General features: G+C 43.6%; 1 protein-coding gene across 1 annotated transcript; it reads right to left on the bottom strand.

Moving 5' to 3' along the window:
- Positions 1 to 4: 4 nt before the first annotated feature.
- vwde (von Willebrand factor D and EGF domains) lies at positions 5 to 25,318 on the bottom strand. The gene is made up of 31 exons (XM_076736167.1): positions 25,219 to 25,318; positions 21,831 to 22,021; positions 20,281 to 20,512; positions 18,950 to 19,024; positions 17,958 to 18,187; positions 16,804 to 16,893; positions 16,503 to 16,650; positions 15,848 to 16,062; positions 15,465 to 15,538; positions 15,068 to 15,341; positions 14,732 to 14,928; positions 13,286 to 14,166; positions 12,956 to 13,092; positions 11,978 to 12,142; positions 11,339 to 11,443; positions 10,031 to 10,145; positions 8,458 to 8,714; positions 7,588 to 7,807; positions 6,821 to 6,958; positions 6,386 to 6,601; positions 5,656 to 6,099; positions 5,121 to 5,216; positions 4,792 to 4,887; positions 4,589 to 4,684; positions 3,817 to 3,912; positions 3,608 to 3,703; positions 2,939 to 3,034; positions 2,728 to 2,823; positions 1,210 to 1,305; positions 1,027 to 1,124; positions 5 to 752 (listed from the first exon to the last, which is right to left on the bottom strand). The coding sequence occupies exons 1-31, from the start codon at positions 25,292 to 25,294 to the stop codon at positions 738 to 740; spliced, it is 5,361 nt and encodes a 1,786-aa protein (XP_076592282.1). The 5' UTR covers positions 25,295 to 25,318; the 3' UTR covers positions 5 to 737.
- Positions 25,319 to 26,848: the final 1,530 nt, after the last annotated feature.

Raw genomic sequence — 26,848 nt, 5'->3', positions numbered from 1 at the left:
CATGTAACTTGTGCCACAGTCTTATCTGGTCTTGACAGAGATTTTTGTAGAAAACAAACCTTATATAAACTCCAACAGGTGGTCATTTCCTGAACACAAATGTTGATATTCAGTTTAAATGGCTAACAGTCCATAACTCAAACAGGTCCAATCAAATAGTACATTAATGAAAGCAACAAAGAAAAACCAACAAACAGTTTTTTTGAAATCGCAACATATTCGTATGAATGTCTTCAATCTACAACAAGTTAATGATGTGTGCCATCTAAATTAGGTTTAACTAAGCATACTTGCATTTATTATTCTCATAACTAAGAAACAAACAGTGCACATCAGTGTGAAGTTAAATCAGGCTATAATTTGGCTAAATTGAGAAAGACCTAAAAAGCTTGCTGGTAAAATAACCTGCAGCTGTTGAACGAATCATTGTTCAAACTGATTCGTTCTTTACTTATTTTACGTAATACTGTGCAGCAACATTCACATGTCTGTATCAGTCTCTGTCTGCTGATGCATTTAACACGTGTGTCACTTGGAGCCTTGAGGTAGTAAAACACAGGGACGCAGAGACAAGTGCAATACATGACGTCCCCCTGTTAGCCTTCAAATGAGCACAGAGCCACACATTCAAGCACATATCCACCAAAACACACACACACATACACTCACACACGCTGCTCTCTTCTTGCTTTGTGCATTTTGTAGCTTCTTTCATCCCATTTCTCATTTCTTTTCCATCATGCTTGTGATGCCTGTAAAGGTGCAAACATATTAAATTTAGATTTCATATATTGTGTTTTTTCAATATATCCAAGGTGGTGGATACTTTTTGTACATATCACCGGCATCATGGACAGCCAAATTAATACCACTCATGTATTACTGTTACAATCGAGTCGCTAATACATGAGAGGTAAAAACTGGAGAGCACCAGAGGGAATAAGGCCTTAAACTGCTGCTCAGTACTTTCCCCACTGAGCTACAAAGGGATGTGTACTGTGTATGAAGCATAATTCTAATGCTGACCTTTACTGCGCAGGTGAGGCCCTTGAAGCCTTTCCGACAGTGACAGTAGTCAGGAAGGACACACCTGCCTCCGTTCAAGCACCGCTGCCTACAGACCGCTGACCAGGGAGTCAATATACTTTAACACAGTAAATACTCACAATTACATATATTATTGCAGTGTTTTATCACAAATAAACTCACGTGTTTGACACTGGAGACCTTCCCAGCCGGTGGGGCAGTGGCAGGTGTTTGGTCCCAAACACTCACCACCATTTTTACACTTCTGCAGACAGACAGCTACAGCGAGAACAGAGAAGGAGGCGTGAGTGCAGTCTACAGCGGCTTGCAGTAAAATCTGTTGCACTGCATCCTTGATGAGGATGCAGGACCAAAGATGTGGATGAAAACCACGTCTTTATAACATAAAGTTAAGAAGTATAGAATCTTGTTGAGAAAGACACATAAAATACTGCATGTATTATTATTTAAAAGTTGAAACACAGGACACACTGCATCTGTTTCCAGGTTTATGTGTAGAAATGATCCCTTTGGAAATAAGACAGAAGAAAAAAGCTTGTTCACTGAAGAGGTAAAGTTAAACTGTATGCAGAGTATGCACAGTACAAAACATTAGGAAAAAAGTGTGAGTTCATTCACTCCTTTAGTCTCTAATGGGGACACGACAGCAGGTAGAAATCCTTTGGTATCTTCTGACAAAAGCAAAGTGAGTTGGTATCAAGTTATTTTATGTCTTAATTAATTATTTATGTAATTAATTAAATGAAAGAAACAGTGATAAATGTTCACTGTCTGACTTTCAGATGAACTAGAATTATTATCTATGGTTGATGCATTGTGAAGGTTTATAGGGAATCATTCAACATTTACTTCATAATGTCGAGTTAAAGCAAAAAAAAGTCTTTTTCCAGTTTCACACAGTGAGAAACTACAAGCTTGACGTGACGACTTTTCAAGTGAGAAAAGTGTTGAAGCGCTTCATTTCTCAGAAAACTGCTGCTGTGATATCAGTGAGGATTGAAATCTTCTTAGTGCCTCCCTGGGATGATGAAAGTAAAAATATCCTCACTGCAGTTCTCAGCTGCTGCTGTGCAGGAGAAAGTCCTGCGTTTTCTTAATAAAGTCACGCTGAAACAGCAGAGAGACCGAGGGACGAAATTTGCCCTGAACTGAGCCTGTCAGGTGACGATTGTCTCCACGCTGGGCATGACCCCTGCCGAAGTCGACCACTCAAATGCTTTACTTTATAGTAGTTTGGGGTCTTAGAGGTTAGTCGATCGACAGAGAATTGATTGGCAGTGGTCCAATAAAAAAAGTTGTTTGATTACATCTGCCTGAGTTGTGGGAAATTATAATCAGCTTTTTCTCCATTTTTTGATGTTTTATAGGTATATTCTTCGTTTTGTGTGATTTCTAAGCTGCCCTAAAAAAGGAAGGTCTGCCTGTGAATCTGAACTTATGGCAAAGAAAAGTGATGCATTTCCTGTTGAAACAGGATGTTAGGGTCACTCAGAAGTACTTTTCCTTGTTTTGCGTGAGTCAAAAGTAACATGACTTTGATATGAAACTACAAGGAAACAAACTAGAATTAGAACCTCGAGGTTGAACATCCATGTCTGACTCAGATAATATATGCAGTGAAGACTTTGAAGGGATTTAATAAAAAGGTATTCACACATGGTAAAACATGGAGTCACTCACGTATGCTGCACCTCCTCCCTCTCCATCCTGACGCACAGGAGCATGTGTTGGGTCCCACACACTTGCCTTTGTTCATGCACATTGGCTCACACACACCTGGAGCACATTTGTTTACACGTTTATTACGTCAGCATGTTTGTTCCACCATATTTTGAACAGTCAGCTGCAAAACATCACTGTGTTCAAACATGCAGTTGGTGGTTTTACTCACTCTTTTGACACCTTTTTCCTGTGTAGCCTTCAGGGCAGGAGCACACGTTGTTCCTCATACACTGACCTCCATTCTTACAAGGAGGGCTGCACACAGCTGAAAAACACAACAATAAAAATAAACAGTGAAGATATCAGGAGCCACTGTGCACACGGCTGACAGACATGAATCTGATTTGTAAACGCTATATTGACATCACGTCCAACCTCTTGTGCATTATGTTTGCATAAAAACGTGAAAAACCATCTTGTCTCAGTCATCTTCTCCTACACTGTAAACTGGTGTTATCAAAAGGGAAGGAAGCACCTCAGCGAGGTCTGTGCACCTGACCCTGAACTGTTTGCACAGAGAGGAAGAGAAGCTTGTGTTCCTGCAGGAATCAGCGAATAATCACCATAATTATTAGTGAAAATGAACCCTCAGCACAGCTGCCGCTACTCAAATCTGCTCATACCTTTGTGTTAAAAGCGCTGATATTTCTGATATTTTCACTTTTTAAATCTAGGATTTTCATACCAGTTTGAGACACTTACCATAAAACTCTTAATTGAAACCTGGACTGCAAAGATCCACTCATAGCTGAACTGGAAACAGGACTCTGTACAATCCTTCTCAGCGGTCAAACAGCAGCGCAGTAAAACATGTGATAAGTATTCAAAGCAGTCTTACCTATCTGACACTGAGAGCCGTAGAAGCCACTGGGACAAGCACAGATGTTGGGCTTGATGCAGGTTCCTCCATTCAGACAGACTGGGTTACAGAGAGCTGAGGGTGACACAGCGAGCCTCGTTTACATTTAATTTCTGTGTTTCAAGCTTTCTCCTGAATCCTCAGAGAAAGGCCTGAATGCACACTTGTTTACAGGTGTTATGTCGTACCTGAGTGACATGTGGGTCCGTACCAGCCGGGCTTGCATTTGCAGACATCAGGAGAAACACATTCACCTCCATTTTCACAGTGCCTGTTACACACCACTGAAACAGGCGATTGCCAGAAACTGAAACTTGAACTTCACCACCAGAAAAATCAAAGGAAACTTACATCACAGCATCACGATCATGATCTCTGAAACAGTTTACTGGTATCAGACAGAACTGTCAGCTCGTTACTCTCCGTTTTGGACCCAGGTAACTGAAACAGCACACTGATGCTTACGGTGGCTGATTAATATTCAAAATGAAACAGTGACTGAGGTGGGTTAACAGTGCACTGCATTTTTCAGTCATCTGTCTCACGTTCCATTTTAATCTATACTCAAGTAAACACAACCCAAAGCTTACATTTAAGTATTTCAAGTCTATTTTCCTGTAGATTTCGGATATATGCTTATTGATTTACTTGCAAAAAGGTAAATGAAGATTGATTCCACTCTCATGCTCTCATGCACAGCCAGCAGGTGATCAGCTTAGCTTAGCTTAGCTTAGTTTAGCCTGGCTCTGTCCAAAGGAAACAAAATACACATCTCAGCTCCTCTTAAGTGCACGCATTGTTTGTAGCTTCAGATTTCATCTACAGAGATGAGAACCGTGTCAATCATCTCCTTTAACTCTCAGCAAGATTTCCAAAAATGTCAAACTATTCCTTTAAAATCAGCACGTAAACACATCACAACATGTTTCACGCAGTTGAAGGACTTAAGCAGACTCTCACTGATTTCACATCTAGGTCCCACGTAGCCGTAGGGGCAAGTACACAGGTTCCTGGCCAGGCAGGTGCCTCCATGCTGACAAGGCGGCTCGCAGCTCGCTACACACCAACAGGGTTGTAAACAACACAAGCACACTCATCAGTATTCTGTGAGCAGTGTGTGTGTGTCAGCATGTTCGACAGGTGTGAATATGAGCTCAGGTTACCTTCCTCACAGGTGGGCCCACTGTAGCCTGCAGGACATTCGCACACACTGGGCTTCACACACTTCCCCTGGTTCTTGCAGTCAGGTCGACAAACAGCTGTGAGGGAAGAAAAATCAGCCTCTGAGCTAAATGAGCCAAATCCTCAGAGCTGGTTTAACAGTAATGTGTCACGACAGCGTACAGAGGACTGAGAGGTTTCCCCTGCTGAAACTCTGCGAGCTGCGCAGGTTCAGGTTGAGTTCAAGAGTGACACAATTTAATGACCTGATAACTTGTTTCCAGCACAAAAATAAACAAGTCCCAGTCATTCAAAACGCTCTCCCTCTCACCAATGTGACAGCTGTACCCGGTGTAGCCTTCCTTACAGGTGCAGGTGTTTGGCAGAGTGCACTCCATGTTCCTCCCACACTGATACCTGCACACAGCTGAAATTAAAGCACAAGTTTATTTCAACAAATCCTCCATTATGGGAAGACATGACACTCCAAAGCATACAGGAGTTAGTTTCCTGCACCTTTGGGTTTTAAACTGATGGTCACACTAAAATAAGCAGATTAACAGAAAAATTTTGGGCCTGATGGACTTGATGAATAAGCCTTTGTTATTATTCTCTTACATTTTAAAGCTACATTATGTAACACTTGTTCAACAAGAGCCACAGTGACTACAAGAGACATCTATGAGAAAATGGTGATCCACATTGTAGCTGCAGCACAGGCCTAAAGTAAATAAATAAAACATATTAATTTATCATTATTACTATGCATACTTTCCTTGGTGTTGGTGATTATCTGCCAGTCCACATCTCTGATTTCCGTTTCCTAAACATGAACTGTCCTCATGTCTAAACCTCAACACACAAACCTTTACACGAGACTCCATCTCCAGTGAACCCGTACGGGCAGCGTCCACACCTGAAGGACCCAGTGATGGTGGGCTCACAGGGAACACCGGGGAAGCAGGGAGAGTCAGCACAGGTCACGTGGTGGGACGGCGACCCCCATTTGATCCTGGTGGTGAGGTCAGGGTTCAGCTCCACCCTGCTGGGTGGAGGTTTGTGGACAGCGGGGGCGAACACTCTGCCTGCTGTCTGATTCTGTGGCGCTGCTGTGGTCCCTCTGTCACTGGAGGAAACTCTCCTGGTAGTGGAGATGGAGTCTTCTGGTCTCGTCCTCCTTTCAGGGGGTCGTCTGGGTGAGGTGGGAGACGATGAAGAGGAGGAAGAGGAGGTGGGCGTCATTTCCTTGCTGGAATTTGATTTGATGATGTTAATATGACCATCGGCTCCACTGGCGACTGTCCCCTGACCTGTAAAATACTGGAAGTTAGAGGATATGACTTAAAAAACTAACAAATACAGCCCTGCTTTGGCAGCATTAACACATGCAAACATGATAAAATCCTGAGTTAAACAATTTCAATAATAATAGTACATGACAGAAAATGTGTAAACAGTACATGAGAGCTTTGATTGAGTTCATTTCATTTGATTTCTCTTACTTGAACACGACAACATGCGTCCAAACACTGAGAACTTCAGATGGAGGAGCAAAGTCGAACGCCACGTGGCCACTGAAAGATGTTTCGCTCTCACCTGTTGGTGTGCATGTTCGTCCATTTCCATAGAGTCCGGGAGGACAGGGTCCACAGACGAAGCCGGCTGAGACGTGGATGCTCTCAAAGCACTGGACCCCCGGGTGACACGGGCGTCTGGAGCACGGCGACGGGCTCGGGGGTTTGGGCCTCAGGGAAACCGATGGCACTCTCGCTGGTGTGGTTGCTGCTTCTTTGAGTGGGGAGTCGTTGTTACCTTGAAAACAAAAAGCATGAAAACAACTTAAACTGGATCACAAACAGTCTGGAGATATTCCATGTTTTACTTATTATCAACAAATCTCATTAAAAAAACTAAAACCAAGTCTGATAACTTGGGATGTTGGTAATAACAAACACACAGAATATGACAGACCGTACTCTTTAAAAAGGGAAACTATCCATTTTTAAATAACACTTGAGGTAGAAGTCTTACGAGCGCAGTCTTTCCCGTCGCCGCTGTATCCTCGCGGACAGACTCCACAGACGAAGGAGCCCAGCGTGTTGTTACAGACGACTCCAGGGAAACAAGGCTGGGAGACGCACTCGTCTACGTCTTCTCTGCATGTACGGCCTGAAAGCAGCAGACGATTTAATATAGATGTTTCTCCTGCATACTGGACATGATGAGAGAGGCAGTAAGTCTTTTCTTGTAAGTAAGAACTCTTTCAAAAGGAGGTGATTTTTTTCTTAGTCACTTCTCAGTTTAGTTCATCATTATTATTCAGGAGGTGCTGTGACACCTGCAGCCTCTGCTTTGAACAGGACAAGTGGTTTTATCTCGCATTCACTTGGAGGTAAATTGTTGCATAAAACCTGTCTGTTCACGGTGCTCTTGCTTGTCATTCACTGCTTCTCTCTCTCCCATCAGTTCCTGTTATCTCTCTACTGTCGACTGTGCCTGAAAGACACAAAACACTCCAAAAAATGAGAGCAAACTGTGTTTAGCTACAGTAGCACTCCTTTGCAAAGCAGCATCTAGCAGGCCCACCTCTGCATTTCTAGCCTTTTCTTGATGACTAAAATGTTCTAAAACTACAAGGAGTGATGGTCACAGCTTCAAAAATAAGACCCAGGAAGCAGAATTAAGTTACGGTTAACGATCAGTCGAACGTGCAGCCCTGCAGAAAGGAATCCATCTCTAAATCAAAGCCTTTTGCTCTGTGTTCTTGTGAAGGAAACCTTCAGCAGGTAGATCCTTACCTGTCATCCCTGCTGGGCAGATGCAGGAGAAGGAGTTGGGGCCGTCAATGCAGCGTCCCAGTCTGCAGGGGTTCGGCTTACAGTCATCAATGTTCACCTCACACCTTTCACCTCTAAATCCATCGAGACACGCGCACAGGTACTCCCCACTGCCGGCAGGGAGGTTGACGTTGGTCACGCAGGAAGCTCCATTCAGACACTCGCAGGAGAGCACAGTCACCTGACAGGAAGGAAAAACCAGTCATCTCATTTAGTTTGATTCATGTGTACTACACACGTCTGGCTTTAGGTGGGGTTTTTTTTGGACCTTTTTATTCCATCATGAAGAAGAAAAATAAGTAGTAAACCCATCAACCCAAAACTAATTAAATGAAGCAGAGGAGTTTTAGATGTATCACGTATTCTGACATCTTTGTGTATTCTTTTGTCACCTTTTCAGTGTAAACACACAACATGAACTTAACCTGCTCACAGCCGCTCTGTAACCTGGAGCTGTGACACAGACAAAGGCCATGAGCAAAGAACCACGGATCATCGGCGCCCTCTAGTGGGAACAAGCAACAAACAATTACCAATGGAGCGTCAAAAGCCTCTTTTAGACCCCCGCAGCAGTTCCCTGATCTGTCCAAACTGGCCGACACTGCCCCCTCCCTCAATAAACACTGCCGCTGAAGCAATTAAGGCCTCATTCTGCAGTAGAGCTGCTTAACCTGCTGAACATCTCCTTAGTTAATCAAATAGACAAAAGGTGTTTGCAAACTTTTCCTGCATCACTTCATCTAATTTACACTTAGTGGGTTTCAAACAGTGATTTTAGGACTGCCGAGGTCCAGAGCAGGACACACATAAGAAGAAGAAACCCAGGATTACCTGTGTGGAGGCTCTGGTCTCAGCGTTACAGTCGTCCGTCACAGTAAAATGGAAAGTGTGAATGTCTGTAGCTTCAGCCGTGGCCTTCCACGTCAGCAGGCCGGCCGGAGACAGAGATGCACCTTCAGGACCTGATTCCAGGGTGAAGAGCACCGGCGAGCCCTCAGGGTCCCGAGCTTGGAGCTGGTAGATGAAATCCTCTCCCTGGAAGGACCGGAGACGAAGGGGCATCGACTGGAGCAGCGGAGGCTCGTTCTCTGATGGGAAACACGAAGGATACGAGACTGGATCAAACTACAAGTGACAAAATTATATTAAAAAATACTGTTCAGTTCTTAAATCACAAGAAACCCAGGATTACCTGTGTGGAGACCAGAGACTCCACACAGTGAGTGAGTGAGTCATTAGGTGGTGAGTGACAGACTGGATGAAAAGGGGAGAATCAGATAGGTCTTAAAGGTCTAAAACTGCTCTGGGAACCTTCACACCATTTCAACACAGAAGAAAATGTGAAAAAAGTTTATTTAGATCTGCATAATTTTCAGAATCCAGACGTCACGTCACATGAAGTCAGATGTCAAAAAAAAGGTCAATTTTTAACACAAGAATTCTGCCTGACATACAGTAACTTCGACAGAGTCTGAGCATTTCATTAGCCAGGTGGTTAATATGTCCTGATTAATTTACTGTTTATTACATATCACAACTTTTGTAACAGCACTTATGTTTTTAGCTGCTGTATTGTATATGTTTAAGTCTTATTTTTCTCATCTTCAGTCTAATTTTATGGTATTTTTGTTGCTGCTTTTAGCTGTTAGCCCTCTCTTGGGAGCATTTTTGACTTTATTCAAAGTGACCAGCAGAGCTCTTACAGGAAATGATACGAGTGTGCGTGTCTTAACCACTGGGCCTCCACTTCAGCCTGGTTACGGAAACGATGATAAGATATGACTTTGTTTCTACTGATGTTAAGTGTTTGTATTTCCTGTATTTGCTGTAGTGTTTTGTTTTTGACGTTAATCTTTGAAGTGTGAAACCTAAAAACTCCAGCTCTGGTTGTCCTCTGCCTTTCTATACAGTTAATTAATAGCTCATTAAATTCAAGCTTAAATAATTGATCTTGCTTTATGAGTAGAGGGACTCATCAATAACCCACAGCGGGTGCTGCTCTCGTTATCGTTCGGATCAGTGATTTAGCTTCAATGATGTCAAAGCTGCACGTTTCTTCCAGCCGCAGCAGAGCCCCGTTTGACCTACTTTAAGCTGAAGGAGCAAAGTTGGTCAGAAAGTGTAACAATGCGTTGAGCCATCCTGATATCAGCGCCGCCGGCCTGAAGCAACTTCAATAGCTCACATCTGCACAGAGCTGCTGACAAATTATCAAAACAGCCCTGAGCAACGAGCACAGAGCTCAGTGATGGCTATCCAGCCTCAGCTCCACCGAGGAGGTGACGTGTTCAAAACCTTTCACATCAGCCTCACATCGTGTTCAGCGCACCTCTTCTGTTTATGGTAAAACGAAGGAGCTGTGAGACAAAGCAGATGACAGACGATGACGCGTTAATGTACGTACTCTCTGCTATGGACCACGTGTGTTTGGACGAGTCCGGGCGGCATGTGAGGCAAGGGCTGCTGGGACTGGACTCCCCCTCGCTGAAACATGAGCCATCAATGTTGCAGGTTTTCTCCTGGGAAGTAAAGACAATAAATAAGAAAAAGTATGTCCAGTGTTTATTTCTCTTTGAAACAAACCACCTTTCATAACAGAAACGCACCTCCGGCCTACATCAGCTGGCTACATGCGTTCACGTAAAGGAGAACCAGGCCGGTTCCGTTGAAACAGTCCAACAAAATGAACGTGTAAATTTGGTTTAAGGAAAACAAGCCTAATTGTTTCCTATGATACATCACACATTCAGCAACAATAAATTACAAGCTAAATACAAATTTACATGATGAGTGTTCACTTCAGAAAACAATGTTGAGTTGATATGAGCTGAATTTGGAAATATTCAGTTAACATACAGCTTTAATAACCTTTCAAATCTGATTTTTTTAAAAAACCAGTAACAGAGAATTTAATGCAATAGCTGATACTGAGTTTTTTTTTGTCATATTTAATCATGTGAATCATGCAGTTGAGTTACACGAACTTAATTGTCAACCGATTTGATAATTAACTGTTCAAGTTCTTCATCAAGAAAAAACACATCTGCTGTTTCCTGCCTGTCAAAATATGATGATTTGCTGCTTTTTATGATTTTAAAATAGAGAAAGAGGGTCCAAAGGAGGCACAAAAAACTTTATTTGAAGACTGTGGACTGAGGGAAACTTTTTACTATTTTCTATCATTTTTTACAGTAAATAAAAATAATCAACAGATTAATTGATAATGAATCATTAGTTGTGGCCCTAAAATATATGTTTTAGTACATTAAAATGGGATTCAGACACCTTAATGCTGTTGAGAGTGAGATTAGCGTCTGATTCTGACCTGCATCATAACTACAGTTTAATGCATAAAGCCTTTATTTTTTTCAGTGGATTAAATATGTGTAGAGCAGCAGATGTGTTTCATCTGCAGTCTCTAATTTTAAGTTATGCATGACTGGCACAGATGTATCCCAGGGTGCCACCTAAGCCACAACTGGCACCGGTTCTGAGCTGTACTAAAGCATGTTAATTCTCCCTGTTTTAAACTTTGTTTCACCCAGCACAGATGGAAGTAGAGCTTTAAAACCTGACGGCACCGAGAGTGGGCGGAGATGAGACAGTTGACAGATGAAGGAAAGCGGGGCGAGAGGCACGTTTATCTTTGGAGATGTTTCTACCGTTTGATCCATGTATTAAATTAATATCGTGAACAAGAAAGATGCCTCACCCTCAGGGTACAGAGGACTTCAGTGTTGAGGCTGCAGATCTGGCAGGCTCCATCATACAGAGTCAGTATCTTGGCGTTGCTGTAGCTGTAGCCATCATTGGACACCTGCCATCAGCAGAAGCTTGATTACTGTGGATCACTGGGAAAAGGCATTAACACGGATGAACTGAGCTGCAGCAGCTCACATCGGATCACCTTCAATTGCTCAGTACAGTATTTTGTACTATCTGAGGATAATGTTGTTTCACCTTGAGGTAGACGATAGAAACAACCTGAACTGCAGCTGCTGTGATGCTGGGAAGGTCCTCCGTGATTAGCATGCTCATGTTTGTCAAATGCTGAGAAAAGTTTTCCTACATTGTGGGGTGTGAACTCTAAAAACAAACACCTTCACATCCTTCTGCTTTTCATTACTCCAATGCAGATTTAGTGTTTAATCTCATAATTGGAGATTCTGAGATACTGAAATATCTTGCAAAATATGAAGTTTAATGTCAATCCCTAAGAGGATCCTTCCTCCGTCCAGAGAGAAAAAGGGGATAAAAGCTGAAGGAGAGAAACCTGAGAGGAAGGCTGGAGTCAGTGGATACAGTAGTTTCACCAGTGCGCATCGCAGAAATGGTTGGAGACATGACTAACTTTGATCTGCCAGCGGGCCAGAGGTCTGTTCATCACCGTTTCCACATCCAGGCCTGCAGGAGCCCGGCTGCCCTCCAGGGGGAGCTGGCACTCCAGAGCTGTCACATCCAGAAAGATAGCCAGGACAAACTGGGGCTCGTCCAGAACCCAGTCCCCGTCCACAAACTTGACAGGAGACACAGGAGAGGGAGGGAGAGACAAGAGACACAGGGGGACATACAGATGTCAGTTGGGTTTAAGCGTGTCTGCCTGTATCAACTCTACTGTCATTGGCCAAGTTTACGCTGACCAGAGCAGAGCTCTGAGAAAGGCGCATGCCGGCTGTAAGATCTAAATGTGTTTGACTCGAGAGGAGTCCTGCTGTAGATACCGACACTAAGATTTCACACATCGATATCACAACGACAACACGACCTGATCAGGATGAATGGTGCTTTAATTACATCCCCACAACAGCTGTGTTTACATACTCTCACACACACTTTTTTGCTGTCACTTGAAACCAATAACTTCTATTTCACCTCCTCTTGTTACAGAATAGAGAGCGATTTCCATACAGCTGCCTTGTTTACGGTTTTTGTCGTTGACCGGGGCAGCGAGCAGACGGACTGCAGAGGACATGTCTTGTTACTGAAGAGGAGAAGATTACCGAGCCCGGATAGAGCCTAGAGCCGAGTTAGATTTGCTTTAGCATACCAATTGAGGTACATCAGCGCTCACACAGAACATTTGAACAGGGAGTTTAAATGAAATCTGAATCTGAATCTGAATCTGAATCTGAATGTTAATCATGATAATACTGAAACTTTCCACATTATCTACAATATCACAGTCTGCAGTTTGGGCTTCTGAACTGAAGCTGAAGAAAAATGGACAAAATTCATTTTTTGAGGTCATGCCAGAGAAGAGGATGCATGCACAGCAAAGCCATCGTGTACACAAGGGGAAAAGAAACAGAAGAAGAGAAAAACAAAGTACCTTTTCTTTAACAAACTCACACTTGAGCTCGTAGGAGTCTTTGAAGCCTTGACCGTAGACCTGGACGGTGGAGCAGTCTCCCTGTCGCACGTCACACAGACCCTCCTTCTCCAGCTCAGTGATCTCTGGGATCTGGTCTTCACAACACCAACAGGAAGTGCACACGAGCACGTTACAAACAGAGATACTCTGTGGTGTGGGTGTATGTCAGTTTAACAACATTAAGCAGTCTGTGAGTTGCAGACCTATTTGATATTTCCTCAGTCAGCTAATACCGGCTGATTCATGCAGGTCTACTGTGTCTGTGTCAGTGTATGTTTAGTATGTTACCAGACAGCAGACTGCAGTCATATGAGCCAAATCCTGGGAAGCAGACACACCCCCACTCTGAGCACTGGCCGTTCCAGTTGCACAGATTGGGACACCTGAGGATGGCCAGAACATCCTGGTACTCTTCTTCTCTCCTCTTCTCCTCCACCAGCCTCCTCTCACACTCATTTTCCAGCAGCGGTAATGTTGCGTTCAGCCATGACAGCTCATCCTTCAGCTGTAGGTCGCGAACACACATAGCCACCACATGGCTAATGATTGACTCCTCTAACAGGCGCCCGCAACCAAACGCGATGCTAGAGTTTGCCACAGTCTGCTGGCAATGAGTCCTGGCCTGCTGCTCTGTCAGTCCAGAAGGCGTGGGCCACTTTGGGGAAGAGTCTGGTTGAACTGTTACTTCATGGTCCTCTGGGAAAAAATAGGCGAAGCCCTCCAGATCAGACTGGCTCAGACTTTGGTGCAGAGGATTAGAAACGTAGTGATGGGTGTGCTGCCTGCCTCTGCGTCTCTGGTGTTGAGATGAAGCTCCGTCCCTGGAGGATCTTGAGGGGAAGCTTCCTTCACGAGGCTGAGCGTCACCACCTCGATCCTGGACGTTTTGGTTGGAGTGGCCTGGAGGCAGCAGCTGTCTTTCATGTCCTTCACCTTTGAGCAGTTCCACTGAGCTGATGTACTCAGCTGTGACGTCCAGAGAGGGAATGACACTCAGGAGGCGCACGTTGCTATAATGAGAGCAGATGGAGTCGGAGGAGGTGGCTGGCTGAGACCGGGCTCGGGGGGATGTGAGCCGGGGCTCTGCCTGACAGTTACAGTACTTGCGGGGGCTCAGTGTGCTCAGATGAGATGGCACAGTGTCAAACAGGCTGCCGCCTGGAGGGAGTCTGAGGGAGGAGAGGAGAAGGAGTCAGTGAAGAGGCAAGAGGGTGTGACAGGGGGTCTTTGCATTAACCTGACTGGGGCCCCGGGCTCCCGTAGTGGATAATGAGATCGACTCTGTAAATTCCTTTAGAAATTTGAAAATAATCAAATTACAGACATGTGATTGACACACAGAGAACCTCTGTGGTCCCAGTGAAGAAGCCAGGTTTGCCAGGTTGGTAATGCAGCTTCAGCTCTTTGGATGAGATGCTCGGCTCCTGAATGACCACTAAAATGTGAAGACATCCTAAATAGTTCATAGGCAAAGGCCTGCTTAGCTAATATACTGCCAGCCCGCTTCCAGAAATCTGAATCCCTGTCCACATCTCCAACAGGTCTGGTGTCTCACTGACAGCTGTTAAATGTCCAGAGCAGCAATAAAAAATGATGACAAGCGTGAGTCTGACACAGCTTTACAAGTTTAAATCAACACGTCTGTTATCAGCGTAAAAATGTTGATCGCTCCGAGCAACTGCTACAAAACCTTTCATATCAACTGACAGACACGTCGCTCTATAAACCGCTGACCTCCATTCAGAGATGAAAGCGTGCAGATCCTCCAATGTGGCGGTCCCTGCTGAGTGGAAGTCGTTGTCCGGCTGTCCGTCGTAGGTCCCACACAGGCCCTCAGTGTGGCCCCGGTCTGAACCGGGAGCCCTCAGCGTCAGACTCATTCCCCAGTCAGACACGTCTGCACGAACAAACGCCCCCGACGAGAAGGTCATCTGTGAACGGTCGAAGATTCAGAACCATCACATGAAAGATATACTGATGTTGTCTCTTCTACACAGTGGACAGTTACATGAATTCAGCTGCACTCTACACTGTTTCAGAAATGCGGTTTTCGAAGTCGCCCTCGCTCACCGTGACTTTGCGTCCCTGGTAGGACTCGGTGATGCGAATGCCGCTCTTGCTCAAGTCTCTGTTCTTCACAGACAGGTGCGGCTTGGTTTCACCCATTTCTCCGCTGCACATGTCAAAAGCGATAACATCACCGCCGTCCCTCACCACAAAGCCACACACACACGAGGCCGCGTGCACCACGCTGCCGCACTCCCACTGACGGACGTGGACCTCAAACGGCCAAAAACTGCTTCTGTACAACACAAAGGTCCCTATTTGGTAGTTCTCATAGCGCCTGTAAATAAACAAAGAAAAAAATAGATCATTAGACATTTGCTCTTATTAACAGTGCAAAAACAGACAGAAAAGCCACATAGTTCATCATATAAAGACAGAACAGGTTAAGAGACTGAAGTACCTGCCATCAAATGTGATAATATGAGGATCAGTGAAGGAGTAGCAGTAGGCTGAGGGCACGTCCTTCACTGTTACCTGAAGTGAGAGATCAATTTAATTCCTTCTAAAATTAAAATAATCAGCAAACATGATCACAGATACAGACATGTGCAGTTGGTTCAGTGCATATCTAAAAAAAACAAAAGAGCTACATCATAAAAGCAGTTTGAACGGAGCAAAAATCGTCAGAGGAAAGTGTTAAAAAAGGGTTAAATAGGAAGAGAACAATGTGGAAAGAGCTAGAGACATGCAGAAGTATTCGATAAACAAAAACTTCATCAATCAATAAACTATTATCAGTATATCAGCTTTTCAAACTCCTCCAGGTAAGTTGCATCTGTTTACCTCAACAGGTTCTGGTGAGTATCCATTCCAGAGAAAATTCTGTGTGACGATGGATTTAACAGAGATCTGTGTTGTCCTGTTGCCATCTTTGACAAAGTCAGTGACCGGACTGAAGTGGATCAGAGCTCGACTACAAACCCCGTCCCTGCAGGGGCCATGGGACAGACCCACCACACAGGATGACAGGGACAGATCTGCACCCAAAAAACCCTCATCTGCAAAGAACAGAAAAATGAAAAGGCAAGATTAAAACCACCAGTGGACTTAAAATCCTAAAATCCTTTTCTTGTGAGTAACTTGTGTTTAATTAATAAAAGTCTTTTTGTGTTATGTCCGATTTGTTTTTTGATTTGATTAACATGGAGCCTGTAATCATTAACCCCATTACAGCAGCCATCAAATTCATTTTTAAGATCCTTTAGCAGGTTTCTCATTTAAATACAAGTTAACAGGAAACACGGAAAACAAAACCATTGATTTTACTGGCTTAAATTGAGAATCCTCCATTTGTTTACTTCTGGCTTAAGTAAAGGTTTGTTTGATGGATTTTGGGTGGTACATCTGCGACTATTTTCACTTCAAACTGCATATAAGCTATGCTACATTGGAGCAGTGGGTTGGTTACTATTGTCATCATCTGGCTGTAAAGCTTCACCTTTGCTGCCTGTGCTGAGCTGCAGAGACAGAGTGCACCGTCCTGTTGAGGTGGAGGACTCCTCCAGACATGGGACAGGGACTGTGCTCTCAACCACCAACTCATACAGCCTCCCATCCTCAGACACACTGCTCACCTCAGGCCGAAGCTGCACCAAACAGTTAGAAACAGTTTTAAGACTGGGCGGACGGTTGTTTCGAGAGAACAGAGAGCTAATTGGCTTGAAGATTGCATGAAAAACCACACAACACAAATAAGTGATCTTGATATAATAATAAAAGTTCAGATTACTGTGACGTACCCGGATCCCTGCAAAGAACTCCTGACTTTCCACAGAAGCACCGCGGACTTCAGGCGAGTCCAAGAAGAAACTGGAGCTGGAGCAGTAAATCTGAGGGGGGGGACATATGTTGTCTTTTTTTAGAAATTCTGAATTATTATGCCTGCTTTGTAAAGAGAGATAGAGATAGAGGGCAGAAGAAACTGCACAGCCAATAAAAGGGAGAAATCCTGCGTGTATAAAGGTCACACACACACACACACACACACGACCAGCAAACAGTAAAACAAAACGACATGTTGACAGGTTTCAATAATTGTTTCAGTGCTGCTGGCTGAGAGCAGAGTCTTTGATTTACGCTGTCTGTCTCATTTCCGAAGGAATAAGAAGTCGATTGTTGCAGCAATCTGGCAGTAAATACAAAAACACTGAACTTAAATTAGACATGAATCTGTCGTGCTCTCTTTCCAGACATTCATATTCTTGACTGTCCTTCACTATTCGTTTTTGGACAGTTTTCTTGCATCTGTCTAAAAACTTTCAATTATCAGAATATTTCTTAATGGTTCATTCACATTTACTCCAGGTGTGCGGGTATCCCTGATTGGCCCTGGGCTAAAATGCATCTTTAAATGTCAGATTCTCTTGCTTTCACTCAAGTTTGGTATTAAGTTTTATTTATCATTTACTTGAATGCAACATTCAAGTAATGAAGTGAACACTGATGATTGTAATCTTGGCCTCTAAATTTTTCAATATTTGGTTTACTTTCGAGCTCATAAGTACAAGTGTGACATGAGGTTAAGTAGCCAGTGTCAGAAAAATCCTGACACCAACAATGAAGTTAGCCCTGACTGTTAGCGTCCATTAGCTACCAGCTAAAGATAGCAAACAGCCAGGTCTGAGTTCACCTCACCCTTTGAAAAAACAAGCCTCAAACTGGGAGTGGACTGTCATCGACAGTAATCAGCCATTTTTGGAGGATAGCAAACCTCACCTTTACACCGTCACCACACATGTAGCTAAGATGTCTCAACACATACAACTCAGTGTAACTCTTTTTCACCAGCCTGTGATTATTATTAGCCCTTAGTCCACTTTTTTACAAGAACTATAACTTATTTTGAGACTAAACTGGACTCAACAGAGATCATGTTAAACTCCCTGAATCAGACCTTGTCCCCCAGACGGAGGTTGAAGCCGTCCAGCTCGATAAAGGCGGAGGTCTGGATGGTGGTCTCCTGTTTGAGCTCCTCTTTCCTGCCCTCAGGTGAGAGGCGGGACCAGGCCACCACATAACCCAATGAGCTGTTGGAGCTGGTCCCAAAGCTGCACTTCAGGTAGACACTGTTTCCTGTCACCTCTGAGAAGATCACAGGTTCAGATGGAGTGGGAGGCTGCTTTGCTGACAGGTGAGAAGCAGAAAGAGACGTTTATGCAAATTGTTCAGGTGTCCGTGTATTTTTTGGCCACACAATCTGCATTCAGTTCTCAGATGATGTACTTTCAGACACCTGTTTTATCCTGATCATGCGGGCAGGACCCTTTCTTTGCAGGTTCAGTATGTTGTATCACTAATCTTTTTTGTTTACTGCTAGATTAACAACCGTAAACACAGAATTCACAGATATTTGACTGGAGTCTGGTGCTGACCATTCCAGGTGGATTTAATGACAAAAAACATCCCAAAGTAAAACAACTGCTATTTCTAAAAACACTTCACTGCAAAATTCAGCAAATCTTTATGCAGAAAAAGCAAACTTAACCTGAGGAACATGAATTTATGAAAATATTCAACACGACCTGCTCAAAAGTAGAAATGTGAGTTTAGGAATCACAGCGAGCTGGATTCTATTATCCAAAGTTAATGAACATGTTCAGTGATATTTCATTTTAACTCTAATTAAACCTTCCTCTCTCTTTTCTACCTCTGCCAGCTTCCTAAAACCTGCCTCGCCGTGATTCACGACCTGGCTGAAGGCTGTCACCATGGAGACGAGGCCCAGCGGACGCCGGGACACATGCTCAGCTCATTAAGAGGAGCGGCGAGGGGGCCGACGGCGCATTCCTGACCGCATGGCAACTCCCTGACCTCCTGATTGTTTTGGTGTTTGACCTAACACGAGGAGACAAGCATAAGCCATAAACACAGCAGCAGGATCCTCACTTTTACATGTTCCATCGACGTTCACCTCGTCAAGGCCGCAGGTCAGGGACGTCGTGGGTGAAGTGTCCGACATCTCTGTTAGATAGATGGGAGAGCAATATCGGCACTCAATTATAAACCAGCGTTAATTAACACAATAGATTATACTACATGGCAGAGAGGAGACATTCACTGTGTTTCTCGGAAGTGTTGAAAAGTGTTAATGGAGCGACGTGCATCCTAGAAAGGAAGGGAAAGCCTCACAGGCTTCACTCTGCTGTGGTCTGAAGATCAACATTATGTTATATATGCATCCTCATATTTACTTGAGGCAGATGGGAGCGGTCTCAAAGATGTTGGCAAGCAACAGCAAGACTCTCCATTGGTTGTAGTTAATAAACTGTGGCCAAGGAAAAATCTTAAACCACATTTCTAAATCAGTGCAAGAGGTATATTAAACTGCATGTAACTACAGCAACAATGCATCCGCCTTTGCTGCTGCTGTATTACTATTGTCCTCACAGAGGTGAAACAAACTGGACTAAACTGGCAATAAACCAGCTTAAAAAAAACAGATGACAATTTGAATACAGGTCTTTTATTTCTGTGGTATATGGCCACGCTGATACGATACTCTGAAGAGCTCTAATATAGAAAATAATGGACTTGACAGACTTTGCTCCGCCTCATCTGCTTCATCACTTTCTGTGTAGAAACACTGTAAAAGCTTCTAATGTTAAATGCTTTGAGCAAAAACGAGCAATTATCACCCTACAATAACTGAACATTTCAAATAAACACGATCAAATGTACATTACTTTATGGAAGCTGTTAACATTTGCGATGCATTATTCATGTCACTTAATGCCTCATGCAAAGCTTGTTAACTTGCTGAGTTGACAGTTGAATTAATATTTTCCACAGATGCAAAAGTGGTTTTGAACATGCTGTAAGGCTTTTTGAGAATTTATAGCACATACATATGAAAGTTGGGCAGTTGGACAAATATATCAGCTATCAGTGATTGTTTGAGACCACTGCTAGTTGTTTTTTGGGTGATTTCTGTCTTTATATTTAGTTAATTTAATGTTCTGCCTGCAGTCACCGATTGTTGGAACAGTGGCTGATCGGAAAATTTTGACAAACGGTCTAAACCTACTCGAATACGCTGACTCTGACTAATGGACCAACAGTGACTTCACTCTGCTCTAGAAGCTGGTCAAAGTTACAAAGTCATATCAGCATGTCGAGCCAAAAAACATTTGGACTTGAGCTTCTTGTTTTGCTTTTCCATTTGTGTGATATAATGACATGAGGATTATTAAAATATGGATCTTTCTGCTGTGACGTACCCTGTGCGCAGTACCCCATGCATCCCTGCGTCGGTTGGAGCAGGTAAACATAGAAGTCTCCACAGTTGCGGACGGTGACCGGGATGCGGAACATGCAGCAGTCTGTGCTGCTGCTTGGGAAGAACTGCCAGGCAGCGCAGGCAGTCAGCTGCCTGACCTCCAGGGGCCCCGGCAGGGACTCACCCTCACCCAGGGACAGCCACACGGGGGCCTGTGTCCCACAGTGGTTCACCTGGATGTTTGGAAAGAGATTCAAAGTAGTCTGAATTTGAAGCAATGATGTCACCAAAATACACAAACACTATTTGCTGATATGGTATAAATTTGAACATGTGACACATCTGCGTGTGTATTTGACAAAGCAACAGTTTATAGCCATTAACTCTCCTTTGAAAAAAATCTTTGGCCTGACAAATCGTGCCATTTATCCGCCATCATCATAAAGACATCGCCTTGTTATATAACACATGTTCACAGCGATCCTCTCTTCCTTCCTCCACCCACTCCTCTGGATATCCATCACCCAGGGAGAGCAGCGATGCCCTGGGAAGGCGGAGGGAGGCTGACACTTCAGATGGATCCTGCAGGCTCCTCACAGCAGGCCGCCCGCAGGAAATGAGACACATTCCAGCTCTCCTTGCGCTCTCCTTCATAAATATGTACATGAACACACACACAGAGATAACTGTGTGTGTCCATAAGTGCAAATGTGTCCATGCTTGCAAACACGATACAAAAACAAACACTGAGGTGAGGACAGAGAAGGAACCTCAGAGTCTCCACATGAGGTCTAAAAGGAATTTCACAGACTGATTTATTGATATTTGTCATTAAAAAAAACATTAGAAATAAATCAGCAGATCCTGGACCTCACCACATGCCTCTGCAAAAAAAGACAATATAAAACTGACTTATGTGATAAATTTAAAATTCCCTAAATACTGAGGTCATGAGAATTTTACGACCTTCAGCTGAGGTCACAGTGGGCATATGTTAAAAAAACACTGAAGTCTGACGTGATTGATGTGGAATCTTTGGAGACTAATTGCAAAATTTTGTGACTGAGGCTTCTAAAATCTGATTTTGTGCCAACATTTGAACTGTACATGAAAATATTACTATTTCTCTGCCCCCCCCAAAAAACCTCAGGAGAGCACTATAGTTCACTAGAACACTAGAACAGACTTATTCACGTTTTTGTCGAGAGTCAGATGAGAGGATCACTCAACGCTAAACATGATGCTACAGAACAATAGTGTTTAGCATAGCTTAGCTCAAAGACCGAAAGCCGGGATAAACAGCTAGCCTGGCTCTGCTCAAATATAAAAATACAGCTACAACCCCACAACAGTTAGCTGTGACGTTAAGCAGACATTATTTACTGTCAACTAGCTGAAAAACACTGGAATGGGCCTTTCAAGCACAGACACCACAGCATAGATGTTTTAAATCTGTCTGACAGTTCATATACTGTATCAGTCAGATCGGTCAGATTTCACTGTTAAATCCTTCATTCTTTGCAAAATGTTTTCTAAAAAGAGATCATTTACCTCCACACACCGCGTGGGCATGCTCGCCGGCTTGTCAAAAATCTGAAACTGGTACCAGCCTGGAGTGAGGGAGTGGTCGCAGATGAAGTCCTGCAGGGATGACTGCTGCAGCCAGCTGGAGCTGAAGGTGGTGCTGCGGTAGGGGTTCTGGAGGATGGAGTGGCCACCCGGCGCACACTCTGGAGGGAGAACTGCAAGTGCAGCCAGAAAGACGACATAAGCACTGGATGTACACCAAGACTGTCAGTACTAATGATCAAATATATGGAAGGCTTTGTGCAGGCCAGATACTGAACTGAGGACATTCAGTGTCCAGCTGGTCTGGATTCAAGACTTCAAATCGAATTTCAAAGCTGATAAAAAAGGAATGATGCTGCTCAGCATTGAGGTTTGCACACAGATCATGAAATGAACTGACATGAGAGAGAGACCTTGACTTTATCATTTAGACAATGAATACATTTACTGAATAAAATGATAATTATTTTACACAAAACTGACTTGTTGTAGCAAATATGTTGTGAGGAATACAGCTGTCCTGAGCCAAGAGGGGTGGGGCCTCTGCCCAGGGTCCCACTGTCCTTCCACACTGGTGACAGTGAAGTAAACGAAAGACTGACTTCACCTTCATCTAAGACACGTGGAGAAGTCCACCTGGCTCAGCAGAAGATGTCACGAATGTCATGAAAACCCTCCTCACAGTTGAAATTCAAGAAAAATGTGATGATGCTCCTCCATGAAAACAGCTGCCATAATCTCCTGCCATGGGCCTCCTCTTGACTCATCCAGAAGATCGTTCAGTACAACAGTGTCGTAGAGAAACAGCCAAACCACAACATTTTATAGACTGGAAAACCTGAAGCAGGTCCAGGAAAGGTCAGTCTGGGTCTCAGCACTGAGGACAGATGACAACAGGTCAGCTGCTTTTAGAGAGACAAGTGTCCTGATAGAAAAGAGTGACAGCTGTTCTTTCATAATGACAAAATCGAGTTGAAGTAGTCTGCAGTCTACAGGTTTTAACTAGAACACATGAATCACCTCCTCTCATTGTCAAATAAACCATTGTGATGACCAAACTCTTTCTAAGACCTTCAAACACCAGCACGAGGAATTCTGTTTCAGGATGCAACCTGTCTGATAATGACAAAGACCTGAGCTGGAGCCAAAACTAACAGCATTATTATTAATGGATGTTCCCAGCAGGATGTGACTGCTGATGTCCATATGGTCCATTTCAAGATACAGTTTCATGAGTTGTAACAAAAAGGGAGGAAGTACTTGGTATTCATCAGCTTGTGGTAAAGCTGTTGGATACATTCTCCTTTTTGCTTGATAAGCGCTTTTAAAAAACTTTAAAGAATCTCACACTTTGAGATCAAAAGTGAATTTAAAGCAGGAGAAACTATTTAGTTTGATTCCAAAGTAAATCCTGGATGTATTTCACAGAAGTAAAATCGAAAGGAAAGACATCCTCTTTAAAATGTTGCTGGGTGGAAGGAAGTCCTGCTGCAGAGAAAGGAAAGGTCAGCCGGTCAAAGGCCGACTGCTTTGGGATCATTAGAGCAGCCAATAAAATAAAACATAAAACACTGTACAAAACTTTTACACAGGACAATGTCGATGTGCCCAGAACATCACTGGTGCCTATCCACCCAGCATCAGTGACATCGCTGAGGTGAAGTGTCTGCATACAGCCCAAAGAACTGCAGAAAAGTCAATAATTGGACATTTAAAATCCAATTCTCCTCATTTTGATCACCTGTAACAGTTCTGTAAGACCAGGCTGTACATTGTTTACGGTTTGACTTGCCACAGCAGGTCAAGCACAGGTATAACCGATAACACGGCCCTGTTCCATTTAGATGTTGGTGAGCCAAGATGTCAGAGTGTCTGCATGCACAGTACCAGGCCTTAGAACCTGTAAACAGAGGTGTAACACGACCATTATCAACATCATTAATTCCACCTGTGGTTTTCTTGTACTGAAGAAGGTCTAGAAAACAGACAAAGACAGAAACACTGAAGCCAAGACGTCCCAGACCAGCTGCACTGTGTGATGGACAGTTGATTTCTGGGAACTGGGGACTCCAACATTGAGCAATCAGCACTGAACATGAAAAGTACGGTTACAGGGAACGGTTGAGTATACTTTAACACAAGCCAGAGAGGGTTTGATCACATGGTAAGACTCACATGGTCCCAACAAACCACTGTAGAGTCTAATCCAGATGTTATCAGCTTTGGTTTTGCACACAGATGTGTCATGTGTGACTCTTTCTAATGATGCCGAAGAGCTCAAACTGTGTTTATGAGTCCTCTTTTAACCTTTAACCTGCTGATCTTTCCTTTCTCACTATTGGTTTAAGGACTTCCTTCGATTCTTCAAAGTTTTAAAGAGGATATCTTTCCTTGTAAATTTTACTGAAATTTACCTTGGAATGATCCAAACAAATAGCTGCCGTCCTGCTTTTAGGCTTTTCCACAGCTGGCAGTGGCAGAAAGTGACACAGTAGTGTGTTTCTAGACCTCTGAATCACTGCCCACATCTTAGGTTTTTCACTAATTCAAACAGTGAAGTAAAACCCAGAGCAAAAACTGTCAATTTGACGACGTCAGCGGCACCTGATTAGGAAAGCATGTTACCCTCAACTCAAGATCCAGAGGTGAAGACAGGTGATACAGACTGAGAGAGGCTGGAGGTTTACTGTGAAAGTATATGACCACAAAGGTGTGAGAGAAAAAGCTCCCAGCTATGATGAAGAGGTACCAGCCTCTGCTTCTGTGCACTGCAGCAGCGTTTTCTGGCCCTGACCCGAGAGGTCAAGTGAAAGGTGATAGCATGACAGTCTGCCACAGCAGTGACAGACGGACGAGCCGCTGAAGGAGACGACAGGAGCTGTCAAACCTGCTGACAGACATCCTTCATGCTCAACACCTGGTGGCTTCAGTCCTCATCAGCTGGACAGGATCTGAGAGTCCAGTCTGCCTGTCAGATGGCAGCCAAAGGCCCATATCGTGGAAAAGACGGCAAATTACTTCGTCTGTTGTCCATGACGGCACAATACACTGCACTCTCACTGACCACGAGACTTGGAGGTATGAGGCTTTGGATGACAGTAATATGATGGATGAGAAGGTTTCAGCTTCTTTTTGGCAGAGGGACAAAAACTATCAGAGGAATCTGAGGACCTTTCATTTTCATCAAACTTTTGATGAGTAAATCGTGATTTTTCTGACTGAAGGAAACATCAGTCATCATCATCATCATCATCATCATCATCATCATCATCACCTGGGAAAAGCTTAACAAGATGTTAGTTCATTAGATTTGCCTGTCAGTGAGCTCCAGCGGCGTGTTCAAACAGTCAGACGCAGAGTTTCTTCTTACCTGTTTGTGCGTGCATTGCGTGACGAAGTAGAAACACGACGCACGCGAGAAGTCTCCAAACTGTTTCAAGTCTCATCGTCCCGCAGCGACCAGCGCGCGACTCCGCAACCGAACAGCGCGAGCACTAAGCGCGAGCACCGGCGCCGTTTCGTCGAAAGTCCTCGGGTCTGCTCGGAGCAGCCGTGCTCTCCGTTATCCGACTCAGGGGGCGTGAAGCAGGAGGGGATCCGCGCAGGAGGCGCTTCAGGCTGGACGGCCGGGGGGCTGGGGAGGCTGTCGGCTGAGCACACACTGCTGCGGGCTGCTGCATCATAGTGTGTTAGGAGGGGCGCCTTCTCCTGACCCAGACCTCCACACCTCTGCACACATCTGCAGTAGTGTCAGCACGAGGAAGGACCTCAGCTCTTATTCTGAAAGGTCCAAATGTTTTATTATCAGAATACAACTGATATTTACATAATCGATTAATCTGCAGATTCTCCCAGTTAATCATCTCTAAAACAGAGAATACAGTGAAAAAGTAACTTCAAATATTCCAGGTGGAATGTAACTAAGAATATTTACTCAAGTACTACACGATTTAATGCTACTTTATACTTTTACTCTTGATTGCCTTTTGATAAACATGGATAACTACTGATTTAGGGAAAATATAACATTAACGATTTTGATTGCTTTATACAAAAGCTTTATGCGACAATGGCTGCAAATAACATTATTTTAATCACTGATGAATCCATTTTCATTTTCAAATGTTTTATCTACAAAATGTCACAAAAAAAGACAATAATGCAGATTACAGTTTCCCAGAGTGTCTTCAAATAGTTCATTCAACAGTCCAAAACCCAAAGATGTTTAATTTACTATCATATAAGACAAATAACAAGAGAATGTTCTGAAGTTTCCTGGAAACCACAAAAAAGTCCAAAAACAGTCAGTTAGACTAACAAACACAAACATTGCAGTGATCCAGGATGTTCTGTGGACATCCTGATCCATTATCAAATGTTACGGCAAGTCAAAATTTAATATCTACTATCAAGAATGAATCAGGATGTTCACAGAAAAAGCTGAACCCGAAGGTCAAAATGCAACTAAAACAACTATAAAGCTTCAATTTTACATGTATCTTCTATGCAGAAAGATGAATCACTGTGAAGCATCATAAACCTAAATTACTTTATTGAGTTTGTGTCTGTTTTCTGTGTCATCTTTATGATCCAAACATGAAAAATATCCAAAAAACTTCATCAGTCTAATTACTCTGGCTGCTCTGTTATTCAGAGAAAATTAAAATAAAGTATCTGAATCGACTTCAGCCTGGAAAACTGCACCAAAATTAGTGTTCTCTATTTCTAAAGGGGGGAAAAGCAGAGTGATGGTCTAATCATGGAAGCTCACTGCTGGCCAGCCTGTGATATTTCATTAGTCACCACTCCAAACCACTAAAACAGATGGCCCACAGGCTGCAGTTTTCAGGGGAACAGCCTCAGCCAAAGAGTGGGATTTTGGATAAACCAGATATCACATTCACATCTTTTCCAAACTGCTCGTTTCCATTCTCACGCTTGAGCTGCAGCCGGGCTCCTTGGATATAGAGTTTCACTGGCAGGAGCTGAGGAGCTCCGGA

This window comes from Chaetodon auriga, chromosome 8 (assembly GCF_051107435.1).
Source record: "Chaetodon auriga isolate fChaAug3 chromosome 8, fChaAug3.hap1, whole genome shotgun sequence".
Lineage (NCBI taxonomy): Eukaryota > Metazoa > Chordata > Actinopteri > Chaetodontiformes > Chaetodontidae > Chaetodon > Chaetodon auriga.
The sequence above is the reverse complement of the archived record's forward strand: the minus strand, read 5'-3'. Positions and strand labels throughout refer to the sequence as shown.

Bases quoted from the DNA above. Each gene is read 5' to 3' on its own strand.
- vwde (XM_076736167.1), bottom strand. From the start codon at position 25,294: ATGAGACTTGAAACAGTTTGGAGACTTCTCGCGTGCGTCGTGTTTCTA. The intron at 11,444-11,977 runs GTTAGTCATGTC...TGCTGATGGCAG, and splicing joins TGGCCCGCTGGCAGATCAAA to GTGTCCAATGATGGCTACAG. The intron at 6,602-6,820 runs GTAAGACTTCTA...TTTGTTTTCAAG, and splicing joins CGACGGGAAAGACTGCGCTC to GTAACAACGACTCCCCACTC.